The sequence below is a fragment of the Pteropus medius genome, unplaced genomic scaffold (assembly GCF_902729225.1).
Source record: "Pteropus medius unplaced genomic scaffold, Ma_sr-lr_union100, whole genome shotgun sequence".
Lineage (NCBI taxonomy): Eukaryota > Metazoa > Chordata > Mammalia > Chiroptera > Pteropodidae > Pteropus > Pteropus medius.
The window spans coordinates 6888013-6909870 of record NW_024352785.1 but is presented as its reverse complement, the minus strand read 5'-3'; the positions used below and the strand labels follow the sequence as shown (position 1 = coordinate 6909870).

Here is a 21858-nt window from a genome sequence, read left to right as displayed (position 1 = left end):
TCCTCTTTTTTTTCAGTAGTTTTGACTGCTCTAAGTCCTTCGACCTTTCTGCATCTTGACTCCTTCTGTGTCTGAGGAAGACACTTTTTCTATCTTACACAAATCCTTTTTTTCTGACTGTAGATTTATTTTTCTGTGTCTTGTCTGGGATTTTGTTCCAAATATAAGTCTCTCACACAGTTCTCTCCTGTCTCTCCATCTTGTAGGCTCTTTCCCATCAGCAAATTAATGTGTTCCTAGTGTGCCAGCTTAAAATAATAAATAAGCCTGCATTTATCCTGTGTCCCTTCTACTACCTCACCTTTATCTTTCTCTTTACAGTCAAGCTTCTAGAAAAAGTAGACTATAAATCTAGTCCGACTCAATGTTTTCTTCACAGATAGCCAGATAAAACTGCATAAAGACAAGATGTATTGAAAATATCTATGGCGAAAAACAACTATATATACATTAATGTTTAAGTTAATCCAACACTGCTCAAGCAGGACAAAATGTTACATTAAGAGTACTGTCATTTGCTTACATAGCAACAGCATGGCATGGTAGAAAGACCATATGTTTTGGAATCTGACATACTTGAGTCCAATCTCTTTTAACTGTTGTTGTTGTTAGATTCAGTACAAACCAAGTGATCTAATGGTTACTGGATCACTCCAATTCACAGTTATCTGGTCTATAAAATGTATATATGTTAGGGTCGGCCTTGTATATGTGTTGTTGTGAGGATTAAATGGGATCATGCTCAGTAAAATGCCCAGGCACTGCCAGTACCCCAATAGGCATGTGAAAATGACCCTCATTATAGTAACTAATTATCCTTTTTTAGACAGATTTTATATATCTTTACTTTAGACAACTGCAGTAATGACTAATTTTTGACACAATAGTCTCCAGAAATTCAGACATGTTCTGACTTTGGTTAACCAGAATATCAACTGTGACACAGATCTATGGAGATTGGGACAAGAAAACTCCCAAATTCTGTTTCTGGAATCTTTTTATTTATTTCCACCAAGGTAAAGAGACCCGGAAATGTTGAAGTAGAGGTAACTATTAGGACTGATATACTAGGACTTGTCAGGTAATTAATAGGCTAAATACATAGTCCTTAACAATAACAACTACTTCTCTTGTATATTGATGACTTATAGTTTTAAAAGAGAATATTTCCAGTTTTGGAAAATGAAAAAAAGTTTGTAGTCAGACAGACATGAGTTTCAAGTCAGACTTTATGACTTATCAATTTCTTCAGTTTATGTTCTTTAAAAAATGGAGATAATAATACTTCAGCAAATTTAAAGGGTTACTGAGTGGGTTAAATACATGTATAGTTTTGCATAGGACCAATTGATACATCATGAATTCTCCATAAAAACAAACAAACAAACAATAGTTTATTTTCTTGGAAATGATTTAAAAGGGACAAACTGAATTTAATAAGAAAGATAGTAAGGTCACATGAGGAAGAAGAGCTGGACTGGAAGACAGTTTGGATGCTTAATTTGAGAAGATCGTTTATCTTTACCCATTCTCGGTTTCCACATCTGTACAATGGGGACAGTGCTTTTCATCCTACTTGCCCCAAAGGGTTGACGTTAAAGAAGAAAATCCACTAATGTCTGTAAGAGGACTTTTAAAATCATATGCATTTGTGAATAAAAAAGGGGCTCTGTAATAAATCTTAACAAAAGTAATCTCAAAGGGTGATCTTATAATAAATTTCTAGCTGTGAAGATCATGTGAGTAGTCAAGCCTCGGGTCTATAAAAGGTTTATCTTTACTTTAAGCAAGCCCTGTTCAATGTTTTTGTGTATCTAGGTTAACACACTTTTGAAATACCTCTTTTTCAAACCCCTTGGAAGTGTAACCACCCTCAAGAGAGCACATAATCTTGTTAACGAAAATGTGATCCAATCATAGAGATTTCGCTTCCTTGCTTTCTCCCGTGTTCATGCAATCTCCCTTACACTCCCATCTGAAGTTCAAATGTACTGCAAATTGTCATTCTGGGAAGCATTTTTCTCAGTTTGTTGAGATCTTACTTCCAGGTGTGTGCCCTGTTTGCCTCAAATAAACTATAATAAACTCTTATAAATATATTCTATAGGTTTGGACAGTCTTACATTGACATATCGACGTTTTGCTTTCAGCAATGGTGGGGTTGACAGCCTCCAGGAAAGAAAAATAAAAACAAGCTAAATAAAATAATTTCTAAAAATATATTTGAAGATATCAGAGATTACCAAGGAAGCAAAGGCTTTAGGAGTCAAGATCCAGTAGAGAAGAAAAATTCAGGAGAGCAAACTTAACATCTGATGCCTCTGTTTTCCCTTTAAAGGCATTTGCTGATTCTAAATCAGAAGCTGACAGGCTGAGAAGCTGAACAAATCTTCTGGCTCTCTCAGAGGGTGGAGGAAACAGAAGTTGACATTTAGGGTCTGTCAAGGAAGGGGGGCCTTAGCGAAACCCCCTGGCTTAAATCAGGACCCTTAAAGAGCGAAATCCTATGAGTAATAGCTGACAAGAAATAGATCCGCCTTCAGGAAGCCCAGCTCTGAATCAGCCCAATACCTGATTGTATTAAAGTGATCTGTTCCTTACCTTAACTGCCTTCTGGAACAACAACTACAAAAAATCTGCTCTTTTGGAAGGTAACAACATTTAAAGCCACAAATTGTAAGACTTTTATACATAATGTATGGCATTTGAACAGCATAATTAGGCAAGCAAAAACACAGGAAGAAAATGGAAAAAACAAGACAATTTAAAAATCCACAAGGTATTCTGATACTGAAGTTAGACAAAAATCAGGACAAAGTACCTACTTGAAAATTTAATTAGAAGAGCATAACAACACTGCTCAATTAGTTGCCTTAAAATACAACCATTTTCTAAAACAAAATGAAACAAAACTCAGAAATTTACCCTTAAAGCAAACAACCTCATGCCTTGTCTACTTAAAAAGTTCAATGAATATCTAAGAGTTGTGCTGGATCGAGCAGATTGAACAGAAAACCTCTGGAGCTTTCTTTTCCACATATCATAATTTCGTAGTTTTTTTTTTCTTTTCTTAGACACACATCAAAAATCATTGATTTTATTCCAAAAATTTTAACAAATTGTTTTGTGCAATTTACTATTTAGATTCTACATCGAATGGCAGATTCCACTTGGATTTTTACTATGTTTACTTTTGTTAGAAGCATCATAGAATAGATCTTTTGCTAATAAAATACAACCATTTTGACTATAATGTACTAACATGATTATCTTTTCATCAACTGCTCCATTAGTTCATTCATTAGATACTATTAAGGTCATCATTAGATCACAAATGAATTTTTATCATCACAATTAAATAAATTTGGTTTTTAACCTAAGTAAGAAAAAAGAAAGTATATTATGATTTTTAATTCAGCAAGAAAGCAATACATGGATAATAATACAGGATATAGTTTCAGCTTGATATAATTTTAAAGATAACTATAAAATCAAGTAACATAATGGAGAAACCAAGTTTATCTCATATATGGCAACAGATAGGTAAACAATAACATTCAAGGGGAAAAGTCTATTGTCTAAAATCACTAAGAGTTTATAGAGTGGTTGAGTGCTTTACTGGCTGTCTGCCATTTTTTAGATGTCTTCTGTTAAATCTGAACGTTTCATCCATTTTCTCTGTAAATGAAATTTACCAACAACATTTAGTTTTTTGTTTTTATCTAGAGATGAATGAACTCTATTCCATCAAATCAACGAGACTCCAAGATGAGAAAAGCAGAATTCTTTTGTGAAAGAAAGGTTGGAAAAAAGGGAAGGAAAGAGACTCTTGATTTCAACATAATATGAACAAATAAAGATATGCAGGTAAATAGTTAAATATTATTGGTAGATAATAGCTTCAGTGTGACATTCCTGTCCTGCAATTATTTACAATTAAAGAACATGAGATTTCTTTCTGATAGACCATAATTAGCAGAGAAATATGTAAGTTCTCCTTTGAGAGACATTATGACTATAAAGCCAGAAGATCTAACTATAAATGGACTCAAAATGTACCAAAAGAAGGAATATGCTCATGGAAGAGTTAGCTAAAGAGGTGTTGAAAAAGAACTACTATTAGCAATTTGGGGCAGCATTCAAATAAGTCCAGAAGAGTCTTGATTAAACACATGAGAACATGATGGTGTTAGAACAAGACTATCTTTACATAGTCAGAGTGATCAGACTGTCTCAGATTAGAGACCGTGTGGATCAGAGTGTCTCAGCTTCCTTAATATCACAGAACTGCTCAAATTTGTTCTGAGGCTCAGAGAAGTTAAGCAAATCACTGTAGGTTAGTTATTTGTCCCTTAAGTCAGTATTTAGAACTGTGAGTCAGACTATCAGCCAAATGACACAAGAAGTATGTTTTTAGGCTACTGATGCTCACTTCCCTCAGTTGATTCATTTATTTGCACAGAATAAATATAGTTAAGATGTTAACAATCTTTAAAAAGTCTTGTAATTCATGTAAGTTATTCTTCAACATATATAAGAACAAAATAATATATCTGCTGAAGATACATACATAGCTCCAATTAAGTTGTGCCAGTTTGCTCCTTTCCACCTGAAGATCCATGTCTGCTGTAGGTAGCATTAAAAACAGAACCTTTGAAAACCAATATGAGTACTTTGGAAAGCTCTCGAAGAGGCAGCAAATTTAACTGGGTGGAGTCGGGGTAGGAAGTCAGGAAAGAAGCGTCCCTCTCCCAACATTCTAAATCTACCCGCTTTAAATATCTTTCTTCTCAGAGTCCGTTCATTATAGTGGTTGTTCATTCGTTCGGCAAATATTTATTGAGAATTTATTGTGCTCCAGGCCCACTTCTTCCTTAGTTCATTCTTTAACCAACAAGATCTTCACATCAATGCACAACTTCTTACCATGTCTCATATATACCCACTTAGTCTCTTTGACTTTTTCCAATTCCGTTCTTTTTTTTGATAACTCCAATGAGCACAGCAACAGGCTCCAAAGAGCCCATCAGGGTAAACAGGAGATTCTTCTGAGAAGACGAGGAAGGTAGGAAAGCTATGAAAATTTAAAACGTGTCTCGTGTACAAACGTTTTCCTTTTATGCTCCACTAGATTTCTAGGCACACTCCCTGCCTTACTTAAACTACTACCTTGAGTGATGAAATATAAACAGACAACTAAATTGGCTATAATTTGATATAACAGACCATGTTTCAATCTGTAACTTGGAACTCTTTACATGGCCTAATAGAGAGAAAATAGGCCTAAAAATAATCATTTGAAGAGTATTGATTTTTATGGGCTTTTGGATCATAATAGAGAATACTATTATAATACATGTTTAATTTTCTATAATATTCATCAAATATTTTCCTCACAAAAAATTCTCATAAATCTTACTATTTCATTTAGTTTTAATATGACTTCAGAAATTTCTTTTATTGGGAAAGTAAATGCAAAAGTAAATAGATATGATATTTCTCTTTTTAATCACTAAGCATATCAAATTTTCATCTACTCATGTCTTATCAAATATCACTCAGTTGAATTTATCAACTAGTATAATGTGTCATCATGAAAAATTTCAGGATAAATATCTCTTTGATTCTTTTTTGGTGACTGGAAGCAAAACCTTTTTGTGGTTAGATTTCCAGGACCAACTCACCTGTCAAACAGTTCTCCTCCCGTGACAAGTTCTAGGACCAGACTGATTTCTGTAGGGGTTTCAAATATCTCTTTAAGTTTTATCTGGGGAAAGACATAAACAAAAAAAAAAATCACAGATTCCTTATTTTCATCTTTCAAGGAAATAGCTAAAACTATGGCTAAAACAAATCTTTGTAACAGTAATATGTTGGATCATTGTTGATAAAGATTCCGCATTCTTGTATCAAGCAGCCAGATATTTGTCACTCTCTGGTTGTTTTATCAGTTATCTCATTTCTTCAAGGGTCCTTTTGAGTTTTTATATTTTTCCCTTTGACAGTTAAAAGATATTTTTTTGTCAATATATCCCAATTTCTGAATTGCTCCAGAAATTCAGAACGAAAGCAAGCAAATCAAACTTTCCTAACCATTCAAAAGCATCATGGTTGCTGGAGATGCAAATGCCTTTTTCACCTGGGATGAAACTTGGAATTAAGAGTGTGAGACAGAACAGGATCAGGTTACCAGGTTAAAGTCTATATTTATGGAAAGGAGATTCCTCAACAGCTAAAAAGTTGCTGGTGGATGAAGACATCTTCAGAAAAATAGTGGTGGTAGAGATTTAATTGACCATCCAGGGTTTTTAACACATTCAGATAACTCATACAATTTTGGATATTTTCCTCAATATATCTAAGAAGCTAGTGACTAAGACTAATCTACATTTGAGGAAAATTCTACATTAATTTCTCTTTGGGAAAAAAAAAGATAGATAATATAAAAGTAGTGATCGTATGTGACAAATTTTGTTAATTGCTTACCCCAAATCCTTCTCCCCTCTACCTTGCTGCAAACAGAACTCTGATTTTGTTTAGAGAAGCACGGTGCCTCACTTCAAATTATGGATCAGAACTGTTCTGAGCCACTTATGATAACCCTGTTCCCTGATTTCCCAGTCTCTGTGAAGTTAAGGGTGATCTTGTGACCAGCTCTGACCAATAAAATCTGAAGAGAATTCCATGCAGCTGGAAATTCTTTTCATCAGACTGCTGGTGAAGCCTTTCCACTTCTGTCTTGAATATAGACCTGAAGGCTTGTGAAGACTGTGGAGCGACCACTTTAGAACCATGAAGGGAAAACGTGAAGGTGAAAGCACTAAGGATGGTAGAACCAGTGGATGGAAGGTATCTGGGTCCCGGATGACAGCACCGAGGAGCTGAACCAGTATTGGGAAAGCCCTGCCTTCTGATGTTTTATAACCTAAAGAAAATATTTCTTTAGACCACTATATTCAAGTTTTCTGTTATTTATAGCTGAATGCATTGCTAACTCACATATTAAGTTTTAAGATCTTTGCCTTGAGCCTAAGCATGGTAGGTCATTCTCCTGGACACCACAACTTTCTCAGAGAAACGAGTAAAATATTTTCTTTAAGTAGCTCAATTCATAAAAACAAGTTATGGCCTGGAAAATGATTTTGTTCTTTTCACTTCGCTGGCTCAAGAAAGCTTTTCGACAGATCTTTTCCTCGGTGCCTTTGTCTGGACATAGCCTAGAGCAGAACTTCTGAGGACATTTCATTTTCCCCATTCAAGTACAGCATTTATTTGAATCTTCACATTGTTTCTGAAGCAGATACTCTCTCAAAGGAGCCTGAAATGACTTTGGAAAGCAATGCATTTTTTTCCCATAGGCTTTTTTTAGCAATGGCATATTAATATTATAGGCACATAGAAGGAAAAAGCCAGTGTTTTATTAGAGTGAAACAAAACTATCCAAAATTTAGCTACCCTTTTATGCATGGAAATAAAGATGGTATATATTGCTGATCTGTCCATTTTGAAACTCTTTCAAGCGATATTACATTTAAAATTTATTCAGCTAAAGAACTGAAAAGTGTGATCAGATGAAAACAAGAGCCTGGCCATGGTGGCTACTTACTGGTGGTGGAAGAATCACCTTCTCATTATCAGCATAGACAGTAAAAAACAAATATTTCATTCCGTAACTTTGGAGCTTATTTGAACTATTACGTAAAAAACCACTTACAATGTTTGGATGTGAGAGGCGAAGAAGAACTCCTATTTCAGTTCTTACGATTTTTTTGTCCACCTACAAGGCAAAATGAAAGAAACTGAAAGAAACTCCCAACTTAGAAATGTCTTAATTACAGTAGAGAATCAGAAACAGCAATAACCAGCTGGGCGAATCAGGTAATTGGCAGACGCTGATTCCTAAGCTTTTTTCTTGTGTTTCCTTCATTCCCTCACCCTCTTTTTTCAGTTGCATGTCTTTTCTCTCTGCTTCATACACAGAGTAGAACTAGTTACAAATATGGGTCACAACTTGTCAGATCCCTTGCATGGCCCTTTTTCTACAAAAGTCATTGCTGTTACCACTAAGGCACAAGTACATCTCAACCTATTCCTCCTCCTTCTCTTCCTTTCTTTTATAGATCTCCGTCCCGAACCCACTGGAGCTGTCAATCACTTCACCTTTCTCACACAGCAGTGAGACCATAACCCAGCCTAACCAGAGTAGTCCGTTCCCTGGCCATGGTGATTTGGTCAGGGATACCCGCCAGACTCAAGTCATCCCAATCAGGGCCCTCCCTAGAAATTCTGGTCCACAACAAATAGATAAAAAAAAGAGATATTTTCTTTTGCTCTGAAATTGCGAGATGAAAAATTGTATGCCACTACCAGTGACCATTTTTTATACCATATAGAGACCACTTTACTGAAAACAGAGCCAACACAGGAAATAACATTTCTGAGATGAAGAATAAGTCCTGTTGACATAATGTAATGCATTGGATTCAGTTATGCATAAGCTAGTTTGCCCTTAAAACTTTCTTATTATGTGAGCCACTAAGTTTTTTTTTTTTCTACTTAAGTCAGCCAGAATTAGTTTCTGTTGCTTGTCATTAAGGAATCCTAGTTGCTTCGTCACTTATGTTTGAAACAGTAACCATTTACTTTAGGATACTCCAAAATTAGGAGTGCTTTCGCCTCTCTGGGCCAATGACTGACTCTTTTAAGCACAGTGAGCTGGAGTTTCACATCTCTAAAAGAGTCATATACTAAATAGAAGGGTTTTAATGTCCTCCTCTCCAAAGAGAACTCATCAAAGCGATATATAATAATATCTACATTCTTACTGTGGGCATAACCAAGAGGCGGCTTCAAATAGAGAATGAATTCTACCATTTAAGTTACATGCCCTGAGGAATAAAAAGTGGGCCTGAGGAAAAATCCAAAAAATCCAATCACGTTTCAATGCTTATAACCAAACACAACTTTCAAGATGATAACAAACAGCATTCCTTCAAATTTTATTTTCTAACAAAAACAGTAACAAACAAGGATATATTCTTTGCAAATAAAGAAGAAATATTCAAGGGAATTTTACAAATTTTATATGTTCTTTTGCAACATATATTTCATTTTTTTTTCTGGCAGATATATTTTGCCAGAGCCTGGAGTATCTTACTTGAAGGGAATACTCGCCATTTATAAATGTCTTTAGTTTCTAAGAAAACATGTTTACAGGAAATTGTTAAAGAGTTCCCATTCCAATAAGATGTTTTCCAAGAGTTTCGTATTTCACCACCGTCCATAATAAAACATTAAATAGTCATACGGTCATGCTAAGCGCTCTTAAATTATAATAAAAGTTTTGGCCATTCAAATGGTCAATTAGGAGGCTCAGAGTGTTTTCATATATTTTGCCAAAGAAAATTAAAGTATTAAAATCAATTCACAATACTGCAAAACAAAAATGTATTCTACTTATGTTGAATGGATGCCAGTCTGTGCAACTCAGCATATTCCTGGAAATATTAATAAATATCCCATATAAAAATGCAGCATCGGTTATAAATTTTGAGTAAAAAGAGGAGGTGAAGATATGATCTATGCATTTTAATACCTGAAAACTGTTATGAGGCAGTTATACGAGACAGAGGATTCACTGTGTACAAAGAAAAACAAGTTGATAAGAAGTAACCAAGTGACGGTATAACAAATGGATAGGCTCTGGGGCTTGAACAGTGAAGGAATAAAGGAAGGCATACGTCTTGATACACCCAGTGCTTTATGATTCAAGAACTTTGGAAGCTGCTCCACTAGCATGTACCAGACACTAAGCCATAGCACAAATCAAGCTATTTATCGATTAAAACGTTTTCAGTCACAAGTTAGCACTCAGCTCAAACTCACTTAAGTCAAAAAGGTAACTTATTAGCAAATGTAAATGGGAAGTCTGAGGAAATGTATCTTCAGACATAGCTAAATCCAGGGGTTCTGATTCAAACGATGAAGTGTGTCCCTCTCCCTCTCTCCTTTCCAAATGGCGGGAAACATGGTCACCAGAATTTTATATTTTTCAGTTTCAAAGTGAAAGAAGAAAAGAGATACTCTCTCCTCACATGTACATATTTAACCTCAAGGTAGTAGCCTCCATGGCCTTGCTTGTTTCTTGTGCTTGTAAAGGAGTGTATGTACTGTTAATTTTCTGGAGCAGTAGTTCTCAAACTTTTGAACTTTAGGAACCCTTTATACCCTTCAAATTATTGAGAATCCCAAATAGCTATATACACATTTACTGTATTTGAGATTAAGACAGAATTTTTAAAAGTACTTATTAATTTAAAACATAACACTAATAAACTCGTAATACTTGAACATAAATAATATTTTCTGTAAAAAAGAACTATATTTTCCAAAATTAAAAAATACACATACTCCTGTGCTGGGGCTGACAAAGTTGAGGAAAGGAAGTGAGGAACAATTTAAAATATGTGAGAAAGAAAGTAATGACGTAAACTTAAGGAAAGAAAAGGAAAGCCAGTTTCTGCACTGTGGAAACGATGGATGGAAACAGAGGTGGAGAATGAACTGGAAAAAAGGAGAAAAGCGAAAACTGTAGACTTGAGCCACTTAACTATTTTCAATGAGACCTAGATCCAGACTCTGCCGCTTCTAATACTCTTGGCAGGTTGGGGTGACCTATATGAGTAGAGATTTCTGCTCTACTTCTCTGATTCAGTCAAGTTCAATAGTATTCCACATAAAATGCTCAGCCTCGTCTCATTTTCTTTGCAGGCTTTGGAACTGTAAGTCCTGTTTTTTCTCTCTATTCTTTCTCTAGCTTTTTAGGCTCGTTTTTAGTTTTAACAATGACCAGAGAGCATAATACAAAATATCGAACTGCACTACTCAAATGCTTTGTGGAAAAAGCAAAATATAAAGTATTCATGGATAAACAGACACGTCTTTAAATTTTCACAAGCATAACCTCTGCTTAATTTAGCATCTTGTTTTCTGACATATCAACAAGTACGTGTTGTCACTAACATGCTTGGTGAAAAAACTTGACAGCTGGAGCTTTGTTAAATTTAAGAATGATAGTTTTAGCATACAAGATTTGAAAGTTAAGAACTGCTATTTGAACTTGCAAAAATCAAATGTGGGACACATAAAAAACATTAAAGTTTTTCCTACATGAGGCCGGTATCTCCAATAACTATAGAATTTTAGTCCAGTCTGATTATTTCCTTTATCTTTTTGATCTAAAGAAACCTGGGCATCTCATGACTACCTTACTTCTTTCATAGTCTTCTCAAGTGGTGACTTGTTTTTGTCTCAGTAGGAAACACACCACAGGGCTTGGAAGGGGGTTTCTTTCAAGTTCTTCATTACTGTGTCCAATTTCTCCTCCCTTGTCCTTCCAAAATTCCAGCTGCTTTGAAAGATCTGCTATCAGCCAAGACAACCTGCAACTTCTCCTTGTGGTCATCCTCCTATCTCCTTATCACTCTTCCTATATTAAACATTTTAGCATCTTTTAGCAACTTTATCTCAACCACTGATCTTATCATCACTCTTAACTACTTCAGTTTTCACATGGACTATACTTTCAACATCTTTGTCTCTCAGTTTCTTCACTATTTCCTCAATTCTAACAATCTCTTCCCCAGGTCCTCCTTAGTAACCTATGCCCATGGTCACATCCTAGGCCTTATCATTAATCAATTGCATCATTTAAAAAATATCGATTTCAAACATCACACTCTCTGTCACTTTGCTCTGGCTAAACTGGCCTTATCTCTTTAGCTCTTACTGAGCTTAGATTCCATGGTCCATGCATGACCCGTTAGTATAAGCAATGACCTGTACATCCCCCCAATTTCCTTGCTCTTATCTTCTTCCATTACACTTGCCAGGCAACCCTTCATTTAGTTAACTCTACTTGTCTCTTACTCCACGTCCGTGCCTGAACTGAAGTGGTTAGAAGAAAATATACAATCATATTGACTGGTCCCATTTTAAATTTATGACCACAAATCTCAAGAAGCCCCCAGCTCCCTCATTCTACAATAAAACATTTTACACTTTCCCCCTCACACTTCCAGTATTACCTCCTCTTGTCTCCTATCACAGACTTGCTTCTAATTCCTGAGAAGGTAGAAACAACTCAAAGAGAACACAATTTTCTTACTACCCCATCTGTCAATCTATATACAACCTGTACCAAATTAACTTCATCCATTTATTCTGCAAAAAATTTTAAGCATCTGCTATATAAAGATACTATTCTGGGCATGAGGATACAACAATGAACAAAATAGAAAACTTCCTAAGAAATTCATGCCCTAAGAAGCTTATGTTCTAGTGAAGACAGAAAATGAACAAATAAATAAAGGTCCAGAGTTGATAAGTACTAAAGAAGAAAAAAAAAAAAACTGAAGTAAGGGATATAGGATGATGAGGGTGCTATTCGAGATGGATAGTAGAGAAAGGTCTCACTCATAAGGTCACATGGGACAAAGCCACTTGGATCTGAGGGAGGAGTGTTCCAGAGAGGGAAATAGTGAATACAAAGCCCCTCAACTATGGGTGGGGCTTGGAGCAATGGAATGACAGCTAGGAGGCCAGTTTAGCCAGAGCAAAGTGACAGAGGAGCAAAGTAGTAGATGATGACAGAGGTTTTTCACAACCAGAAGTCAGGTCATGAAGAGTCATGTTGAATGTGGTAAAAAAATTTGATATTTTAGTATGAGAGAGTTCAGACACAACTGGAAGGTTCTGAGAGAGAAATGGCATGACGTTAGTTAAGTTTGAAAAGGATACTCTGAATCTTGTAGGGATGAGGATGATGGGAAGAGTAATAGTAGGGGATACCCAACAGGGATTATGGCAGCTATCTGGGTGAGAGATAATGGAAATTAATTTTATGACACTTATATTTGGGCCCAAGTGGTAGAGATGAAGAAGGAAGAAGTGGATGAATATTTTTAAGGAGGAGCCAACAGTATTTGAAAATGGGCTGGCTATGGAGTGTAAGAGAAAGAGAAGTATAAAGGTTGACTGTTAGTTTTTCAGCCTGAGAAATGGGAAGAATAGAATTGCCACTTACTGAAATGGGGAAGACTGGGGAGAAGCGGGTTTAGAAAGATACTAATACACCCACTGTACTTAACTCATCTACTATTGTGTCCCTTTTCACTCCAGCTCACTGATCATTGAGATAATTTTTGAAGAAGCCAAGATCATTTCCACTTCTGGGCCTTTCCACTTTGTACTTGATAGTTTTTTGTCTTGAATGTTCTCCCAGATCTTTCAGTGTGAATTTGGACCCAATGGAGAAGAGAATAGAAGGGGAGGCTACACAAAAGTTTCGCAGGTGGATGCAGGGATGAGCAAAGGACATGGTGGGGTAGGACAGGAAGGAGATGTAAACTGTAGGGAAACCAATATGGTATTTTATATTCAACACTGACTAGCATAATACCAATCTTGTTCTGCTCAGTATGGAAAGAAAAACTCTAATAAAGATTTTCAATCAAATAAGGTTGGTTTTGAAAACTGTCAACCATATTTTTGATAGTTCTGTTAATAACCACCTTCTACTCCCTGCAAGACGTTGGGGAGGGCAGAAAGGAGAGAAATAGAGATTTCCAATGGAAGAGGAGCTCAAAGGTTGGAATACAGTTTAGGAAAGACAAGAATGGCTCTGAGAATCTCAACTCGGACAGAAAGACACTTGTATTTCAGAGCCTGATTCCTCTGTAAATCAGGCAGTCAAAACAGGGCAGTTCCTCCAAGGGAGGTTACTTCTGCTCCTTCATTCTTAGATTCTAAAATATAAGCCTTCCTGCTGGCAGATGCCAGAAATTCTTTCACAGGGAACAGTGTTTTATTTTACAGTGAATGAAACAGGCTTTAAATATTCCTGGACAAGATAATACGCTGAATAAAGTTTATACAAAAGATTTGGCTGATGCCAGACTCTCACTAGAAAGAGGTTTGCTTTAACAGAGGGAGAGGAAAGAGGGAAAACAACGTGGTCTATAACACAGGAAGGACTTTATATCTTAACACACCTCTTTCTCCTGTTTCTTTCATCTCTGTATGTCTCCCTAAGATTAAGAATATGTGGCGGAGGGCCGAGGGGGGGGGGAAATGGCGTGGGATGAAGAGGCCTATCTATCCCTTCATAGTTCAAATCAAGGTTGTGACAGAAACAAGGAGCAGCAGCAAGGAAAAATTGCCTGGGATCTTGATGAACAAACTGCACAACTAGGGAGAAATTTAAAAAATCACCCTGCAACGGCAGAAGGTGGGACGGGGTGAGGATGTGGGAAGACCCAGTCTCAAGAGCAGTGGCAGCAGCAGAAGCCTCTTAAAGGTGCCAAGTCCGTGAGCGGATTTTCGTGGTGATGGACCTGCTCGCTCTGAGCACCAGTGCTGATTTGGCTGCACACAGGGGGCACCAGGGACTTACAGGGAGACATTGTTGGAGTGAGGGCTAAGGCAAGACTTGCTCTGTACAGAAGTGCGGGCAATATCCATTGTTCCCCGTTGAGCCCTCCCCGCTCTCAGTGCTCTGACTCAGCGCCGCCATAGACGTGACGTCATCGAACTGGATAACAGAGGTCTCTCTGCCCAGAGGATTCCCTGAAACCTTGTCTCCCCCAACTTGGGCCCCATTCAAGCCACATCCAGGTGTATCCTCAGCAAGTCAGGTGCTCCTTGCTGAGCAGCGCCTAGACTCACACTGGAGGCAGCTGGCCTCGGTTTTTGGTGTGGCCTTTTGAGGCAACTATAAGCACAGCATCTGTGGATTGCTTGCTGAATCTTGACAGGTGGCCCTGGAGTGGCAGAGGCTTGAACTAAATTTGGTCTGTAGCTGAACCCCTCTCAGGACTGTGCCAATGGACATCTACTTCACAAATCCATGTTAATGAGACTGGGAGACTTAGGAACTTTGCTTAGTACATAGAAACAGCACGGAAAGGCAGCCAAAATGGGAAGACAAAGAAGCAGAAACCATATGAGAGAACAGAACAGAGATCCAGATATAATGGAATCAAGTAATCTTACAGATGCAGAGTTCAAAACGCTGGTTATAAAGATGCTCAATGAACTTTTGGGAAGTGCAGATAAATTCAATGAGAACTTCAACAAAGAGATAAAAAGGATAAAAATGGAAATGGAAATTATAAAAAGGAACCAGTCTGAAATGGAGAACACATCTGAGATGAGAAGTATATTAAATGGAATAAACAAAGGAATAAACAAAGTGAATAAAGAAGAGGATCAAATGGCCTATCTAGAGGACAGGAAAGCCAAGGACACTCAATCAGAATGGCAAGAGATAAGAGCCCAAGACTATAAAAATAATTTAAGGAGAATATGGGACACTATTAAAGGTCAAAATATCCATGTCATGGAGGTACCTGAAGGAAAACAAGATGTTGAACAGCTGTTTGATGAAATAATGATGGAAACCTTCCCTAACCTGGTGAAGGAAATAGACATAAAACCCCAGGAAGCTCAGAGAACCCCCAAACACAGGGATCCAAAGAGACCCACACCAAGACACATCATAATTAAAAAGCCAAAGATTAACTACAAAGAAAGAATCTTAAAAGCCAAAAGAGAAAAACAAATAGTTACCTACAAGGGAACATCCATAAGACTGGCAGCTGATTTCTCAAAAGTATGCAGGACAGAAGGACTTGGCAAAAAATATTTGACAGGATGAAGACCCAGGATCTACAACCAAGAATAATTTATCCAGCAAAGCTAGCATTTAGAGTTGAAGGAGAGATAAAGAGCTTCCCAAACAAAAATAAGCTAAAGGAATTTACCACCACTGAGCCAGTATTACAGGAAATGTTAGAGGGACTTCTTTAAGAAGAAAAAACATGTATCAAAACAGGAATAAAGAATGGTAACTACTACATTCCTATCAATAAGTACCTTAAATGGAAAAGAATTAAGTGCTCCAACCAAAAGATGGAGTGGCTGAAAGGATAAGAAAACAAGACCCCTACATATGAAAAGGAAGGGGATGGAAAAAGATATTGCTTTGATGGACCTAGAAGGTATTTAAGTCAGACAGAGAAAGATAAACACTATACGATTTCACTTATATGCGGAATCTAAGGAATAAAAAGAACAAACTAATCAAAAACAGACTCACAAATATAGTGGACAATTTGATGATGGACAGAGGGGAGGGGGTTTTGGGGTGCTGAGAGAATGGGATGAAGAGTTAAAGAAGTACAAATTAGTAGCTGATGGATGGTCACGGGGATGGGGAGCACAGCATAGGGAATGAAGTTAACATTAATATGTTGTCTAGGTAGAGGGTCTGGGGAGGGAGGGATTGTTTTATGAACTACATAGATGTCTAACCAATGTACTGTATACTTGAAGCTAAAATAAATAAATTAAAAAAAAAGAATATATGAGGGAACCACTGATTTAATAAACTTTACATTTAAAAAGATCTCATTCCTCAGTCCCTTACTCCTCTTCTGCTCCCCTTAGCAGAAAACTTTTCCAGAGTTATTTCTGCATTCTTTCTCCATTTCCTCCTTCAGGGCAATCCAGTCTGGCTTCATCCAAGCACTTCTCCAAAATGGCTCTTATAGAAGAAATTAGTGGCCTCATTGGGGGAGCCACTTGGAGCCAAACTAGTAGCTACTTTTCGGATTGAATTTTATCCTGTCAGCAGCATTTAATATGATATTTGATCATTCCTTTATTCAAATTAAATTGATTATTCCATGTCACCATCCTGGTCTCACTTTTCTTCTACTTTAAAGGCTGCAGAAGTATTTGTAATACTTTCTAACTGGTCTCCTTGCTTTGATGCTTACCCTTTATAATCATTCCCTCTGAATATAGCAGCCAGAGTGATGTTTTTAAAACGAAAATCAGACATGTCACTCTACAACTTAAATATCATTGTTTTTATCCCATTGTGCTTAGAATAAACACAAACTCTTTACTATGGGCCATAAAACTCAGGATGTCCTGGCTTCGCCCTTTTAATCTGATGCCATTTTCTCTGTCCACAAGCCATTCAATGCCCAGACCAGGCTCCAAGGCCTTTGCACTTACTAAGAGGGCTCAGCAAGTGCAAAAGCCTTGGAGCCCTCTAGCAAGTCTGCACTTGCTAGACCTCACGTCACTCAGAGAATAATTGAGAAGCCTTCTCCAGTCACTCTATCAAAAGTAGTTACACACACATATACATATACACACAGCATGAATCATTTAGAAACACCTATGTTATCATTTAATTACTAGTTAATTATTTGATTCTTCCACTAGTACATAAACTCTATGACAGCAAGGACTCTATCCATTTTCTACACAGCAGTATCTATAGAATTATTTACCAATGCCTGCTATATGGTAATTTGTTGAATGAATGAATGAATGAATGAATGAATGGGAGACATAGCCAGAGTTTGAATACAAAAGGTTGGTGAATTATTTACCAACCCCTTGGGATATAGTAATTTGTTGAATGAACGAACTAATGAATGAATGAGAGATGGAGCTAGTGTTTGAATACAAAGGTTGGTGGCTCAAAGGAAAAAAAAAAATCCCTGGTGTAACAGCTTTGGTTAGATTAGATAAAAATTTGTTAGTGTTCCTCCTGCCATTCGAGCCTACATGACATTTTTGTCATATTATCAACACCAGTGGAGTAGAGAATGCCTGTTTCACAGGCAGAGCTAAGTACCCAGACCTTTCAGAGCCTGCACAGATCATAGCTTGGGATTTCCACACTATGAGCCACAAAGAGTTACTACATCACTTATTTAAAATTGCAATCTCTCCAGGTAAATGAGAAAGGTTCCAAGAAACGTAATTAATAAAAGCTCAGGTGGAGTTACTGACTTTCTAAGTCCAGTATCGCAGCAGGTACTGATTCCACGTCTGCTCCTTTCCCCATCATAGGCTGTAGAGCTTTCACCACAGCCAGAATAATCCTGTTCTTCAAAAAGCACACCTTACCTTTAATTTGTATGATTCACATTTTGCATCAAACACAACCAAAGAAGAGAATGAAATGATGAAATTAGAAAATGATAACAGTGAGACCTGGAGCGTACTATGCATTCCCAAAGAAGGAGCTGTGAGACCATTAGTAAGGAGATAATTTCAGGAATGCAACTGTGAATTCTTTGCTTTGTTTCTGTGCCTACCAGGGGACAGTTTAAAAGAAAAGCCTTGCCAGGTCCCTATTCCCGTATTCTCCAATGTGATGACTATATCAGCGTAGTCACATCTTTGCAAAATAGAAATTGATATCCTTTGATAAAAAGTGAATATAATGTAAACCCTCTTACATTCTCTTTTCAGGTTCATGTTGCTGGGGATTGAAGAAGATAACCTCATATTATAATTTTTTATTAAGTATCATAGCCACATTTTTTAAAAATGCAAAATATAAATAAGAGGGAGGAACATATCTACCAATATAACACAATTATAATTAGCATTTTGGTTTATTTCTTTTCAGTTTTTTAAACTGTGTATTTCTTTACATATTTCGAATATGGAAATATAATTTTTTTTCTTACAATGTTCACTAAAAATACCCTAAAATTTTAAGGATACCTAATATTCATAAGCAGAATGTCAAACAGCTTCCTAATGGCCTGGTGTCATCTATGGCTATCCTCATGGTCAGACATTTATGCTTTCCATTAATTTGTTCCTAATATAAAATATTCTGTAATGAACATCTTTTGTTGTACATTTAAAAAAAATACAATTTGAATCCTGGCTCTGGCATTTAGAGTTCTTTATTATATCACTTATCTTGTCTAAAGAATATTTCAATTAATTCATGCAAAAAATGAAGATAATCATTACTGCTCCACAGTATTATTGTAAGGATTAAATGAGCATATATGTGAAATCTCCCAGCCCATGGTAGATGTTCAGTAACATCAGTGCCTTTCCGGAAATAATTTGTCAAAGTAAGGCAAACATTTCCCAGTTTTCTCTCTGTAGTTTTCTAAGTCTTCTCATAAAATCTACTGCAATTGCAACAAACTAAACTTAGAAATATTGGGATTTATGAAAGCCTTCCACCTCGAGTAAAAAAAAAATCTAATAAACATGAAATATGATTTTAATCCTTTTTTTCTAAAAATGGAAGATAACTTCATCAAAAATTTAGACTTGTCCAATATAATGATCTTGCTTGGTGGTTATCAAAGAGGAAATTGATGCCTGTTGGCATTTAAATTTAAACACCTTCTTTCACCGTTTTTGAAGACTGGGATGAGAGCTGTACTACTTTGTATGACTTTGGTTAAGCTTGAGGGAGGTTTTAAGATCATTTCTTATGTTTATAAATCACTGTTGACCACCAAGGTCACACCTGAGTTACTGCAGACCTGAGTATCAACCACGTCCTGCAGACATTCAGGTTCTAACAGAAATGTGACAAACTGCTTGATTTCTTTTTAGTGCCCTTTTAAATTTTTACATGGTCAAGGCAATACTTTTCAAAATGTGTTCAATTACAAAGAAGGCATTCAAACAACAAAATTTAGTTTTCATTTTGTATTCCTTTCAGTTGGACAGCAATTACTCAGGTGCACAATTCCTAAACTGTCTGAAAGTGAGGGGCAGGATGATGCATACTCACAGAGGCCCGGAGATAGCCCTTTTGTCTGAAAACTAAGTGGTTATCTATGTTATAAAACTGAATAATTAGATACTCAAGAAGCTTATGACTTTATCTTTGTAAAACTTCCAATTAACAGAAATAAAAAATACCCCTGGAAATATTAGCATTTTAACCTTCATCAATTACATCATTGGGTTTAATCTCTTACTAAGGTGCCTTTGGATAAGAGAAAACCTGGATACTTTTAGAAGTTTTAGCTCCTTGCTTGTTTTTTTCTAAGATAGTTAAGACGTTCAAATACCCTGATTAAGATGCCAGATGTTTCCAGAATCAGTAACTAAAGTGTCAGCTCAGTCCTTCTCAACATCTTTTTCTTTATAGTGATGTGAGCATTCTCAATGCACTCCCATCAGCATGTCCTTAAGTCTCTTCGAGGTTAAAGGGCTCAGTTTAAAAGTTCCCCGTATGCAGAATTGGGTAGATACTCACACATTCCATGCTAATGTCCTAGCATTGCTCTCTCTATGATACTTTCCAGGATTAGTTTAAACTAAAAGAGACTCAAACTGGAAAAAAATAAAATATCTTTGACTAAAAGTAATTTTACCCCCCAGATATTTAGTGCTACATGTATTGGAGGAATTTTAATTGACATAGAAAATGGAATATTTTTAAATGAATTTGCAGATATAGGTGTGGTTGAATCTGCTTTGGTTTATCAATAAAAGAAATCATTCATAGCTTAATAGTGTTTTATTATGTATGTCATATCCTGAAACTAATCACAATACCCAAATGTGTCCTGATGCCATGACGGAAAAACAGTTCTAGACTACTCTGATCTCAAAACCTCAAAGAAAAATTTTCTCAGTGACAGCTTGGCATGGGTGTGTGTGTGTGTGTGTGTGTGTGTGTGTGTGTGTGTGTGTGTGTGTGTGTTTGGGAAAGGGGCACCGGTGGGGTAAGCTTTGTAGATATAACTATACATTTGATATATTTTTCAGACTTCTGGGGTAGAGATAAGTATGAACAGCTTTAACGGAATTTATTCTGTGATATTGACAATTGCAGCAGAAAGGAAATTAGAACTCCCTATACACAGCCACACCCGGCGGGGGGTCGGGGCATCCCATCTCCCATTAAGACAAAGAGCAGAGATTCACACCAAGCAATGCATGTAGTTTGTGTATCACACACTCTGCAGTTATCTTCTTTCATTTGTTAATAAGTATTGTATGCTGAGATTCATTAAATTAAGGTTTTAACAGTATCGGAAAAGAAATCTCTTGCTTGCATTCTCTGCACACAGGGAATACTATGTACCCTTTTTTCACAATGTGACTTAGAACTGCAATGTGACTTAGAACTGCACTCAGCTTCTCCGTTTCTATTCAATAAAAGCTTCTTGTTGTATCAGCTTAGAGATCAGCAACATTTAGTTTCAATCCCAAATCTGGGCCATGATCATTCCTGACTTCTTTTTTTTCATTTTCTCTATCAGGACCTAGCTGCTATAAACAGAAAGGGCCCAGATTCGAGACTCGAAAGACCTAGGTTCAAATTCTCCATGCTATTGTGTTCTCTGGGCATGTCACTTCTCTAAAATTCCTACAAGTAATTCACTCCCATGGGGCACTTTTCATTAACATGCGACAGGGACTACCATATAGTGATTAATAATTAAATATGGGCTCCATTCTTATTAGCGTTATGCTCTTTCACTGTTAAAACAATTGAAATAGCATATGGCGATTTGAGTGTTTACTTTTTAAAAAAAGAGTAGTTGAAAGATAATTCAATACTGACTATTACTTGGATCTCTTCTAATTAATATTCTCTGCGCATAGTCATTCATTTTCTCTTATAGCAAAATAATGGTTTGGGAGTTCCATGACTTGATCTTTTTTTAGCTTTCTCTCCTCTCTTCTTCGTACTTTGAATGGATGGATGCAGCCTTGACCACCATTCAACTTTGTACCATAAAGAAATATAGAAATAAAAATCCGTTAAAATATTTTTTCCTGTTAACACTAAGATTACAGCTTTCCTCCTTCTCATTACAATATGAGTCCTAAGTTCACTTTGAGGCTGATAGGCTGTGTCCCCCTGGCTCTCTCAGCTCTCATGTGTGTGGCCCACTGGGCATCACCTCAGCACTGATCTTCTGACCTTGGGTTCCTCTCAACTTTCCTGCTGCCCAGCATCTCTCCTTTGGTTACAAGACCTTACCCACTCAGCTC

At 36.7% G+C, this 21858-nt stretch overlaps 1 protein-coding gene across 3 annotated transcripts in view; it reads right to left on the bottom strand.

Moving 5' to 3' along the window:
• The window catches only part of CAMK4 (calcium/calmodulin dependent protein kinase IV), a 182594-nt gene that overhangs the window by 60172 nt on the left and 100564 nt on the right, over positions 1-21858 (bottom strand). For all 3 annotated transcript variants that reach the window (XM_039848423.1, XM_039848424.1, XM_039848425.1), the window contains exons 3-4: positions 7715-7777; positions 5685-5767 (exon numbers count right to left, since the gene is read on the bottom strand). In XM_039848423.1, coding sequence (XP_039704357.1) covers positions 5685-5767; positions 7715-7777 — 146 coding nt within the window. The remainder of the gene's footprint in view (positions 1-5684; positions 5768-7714; positions 7778-21858) is intronic.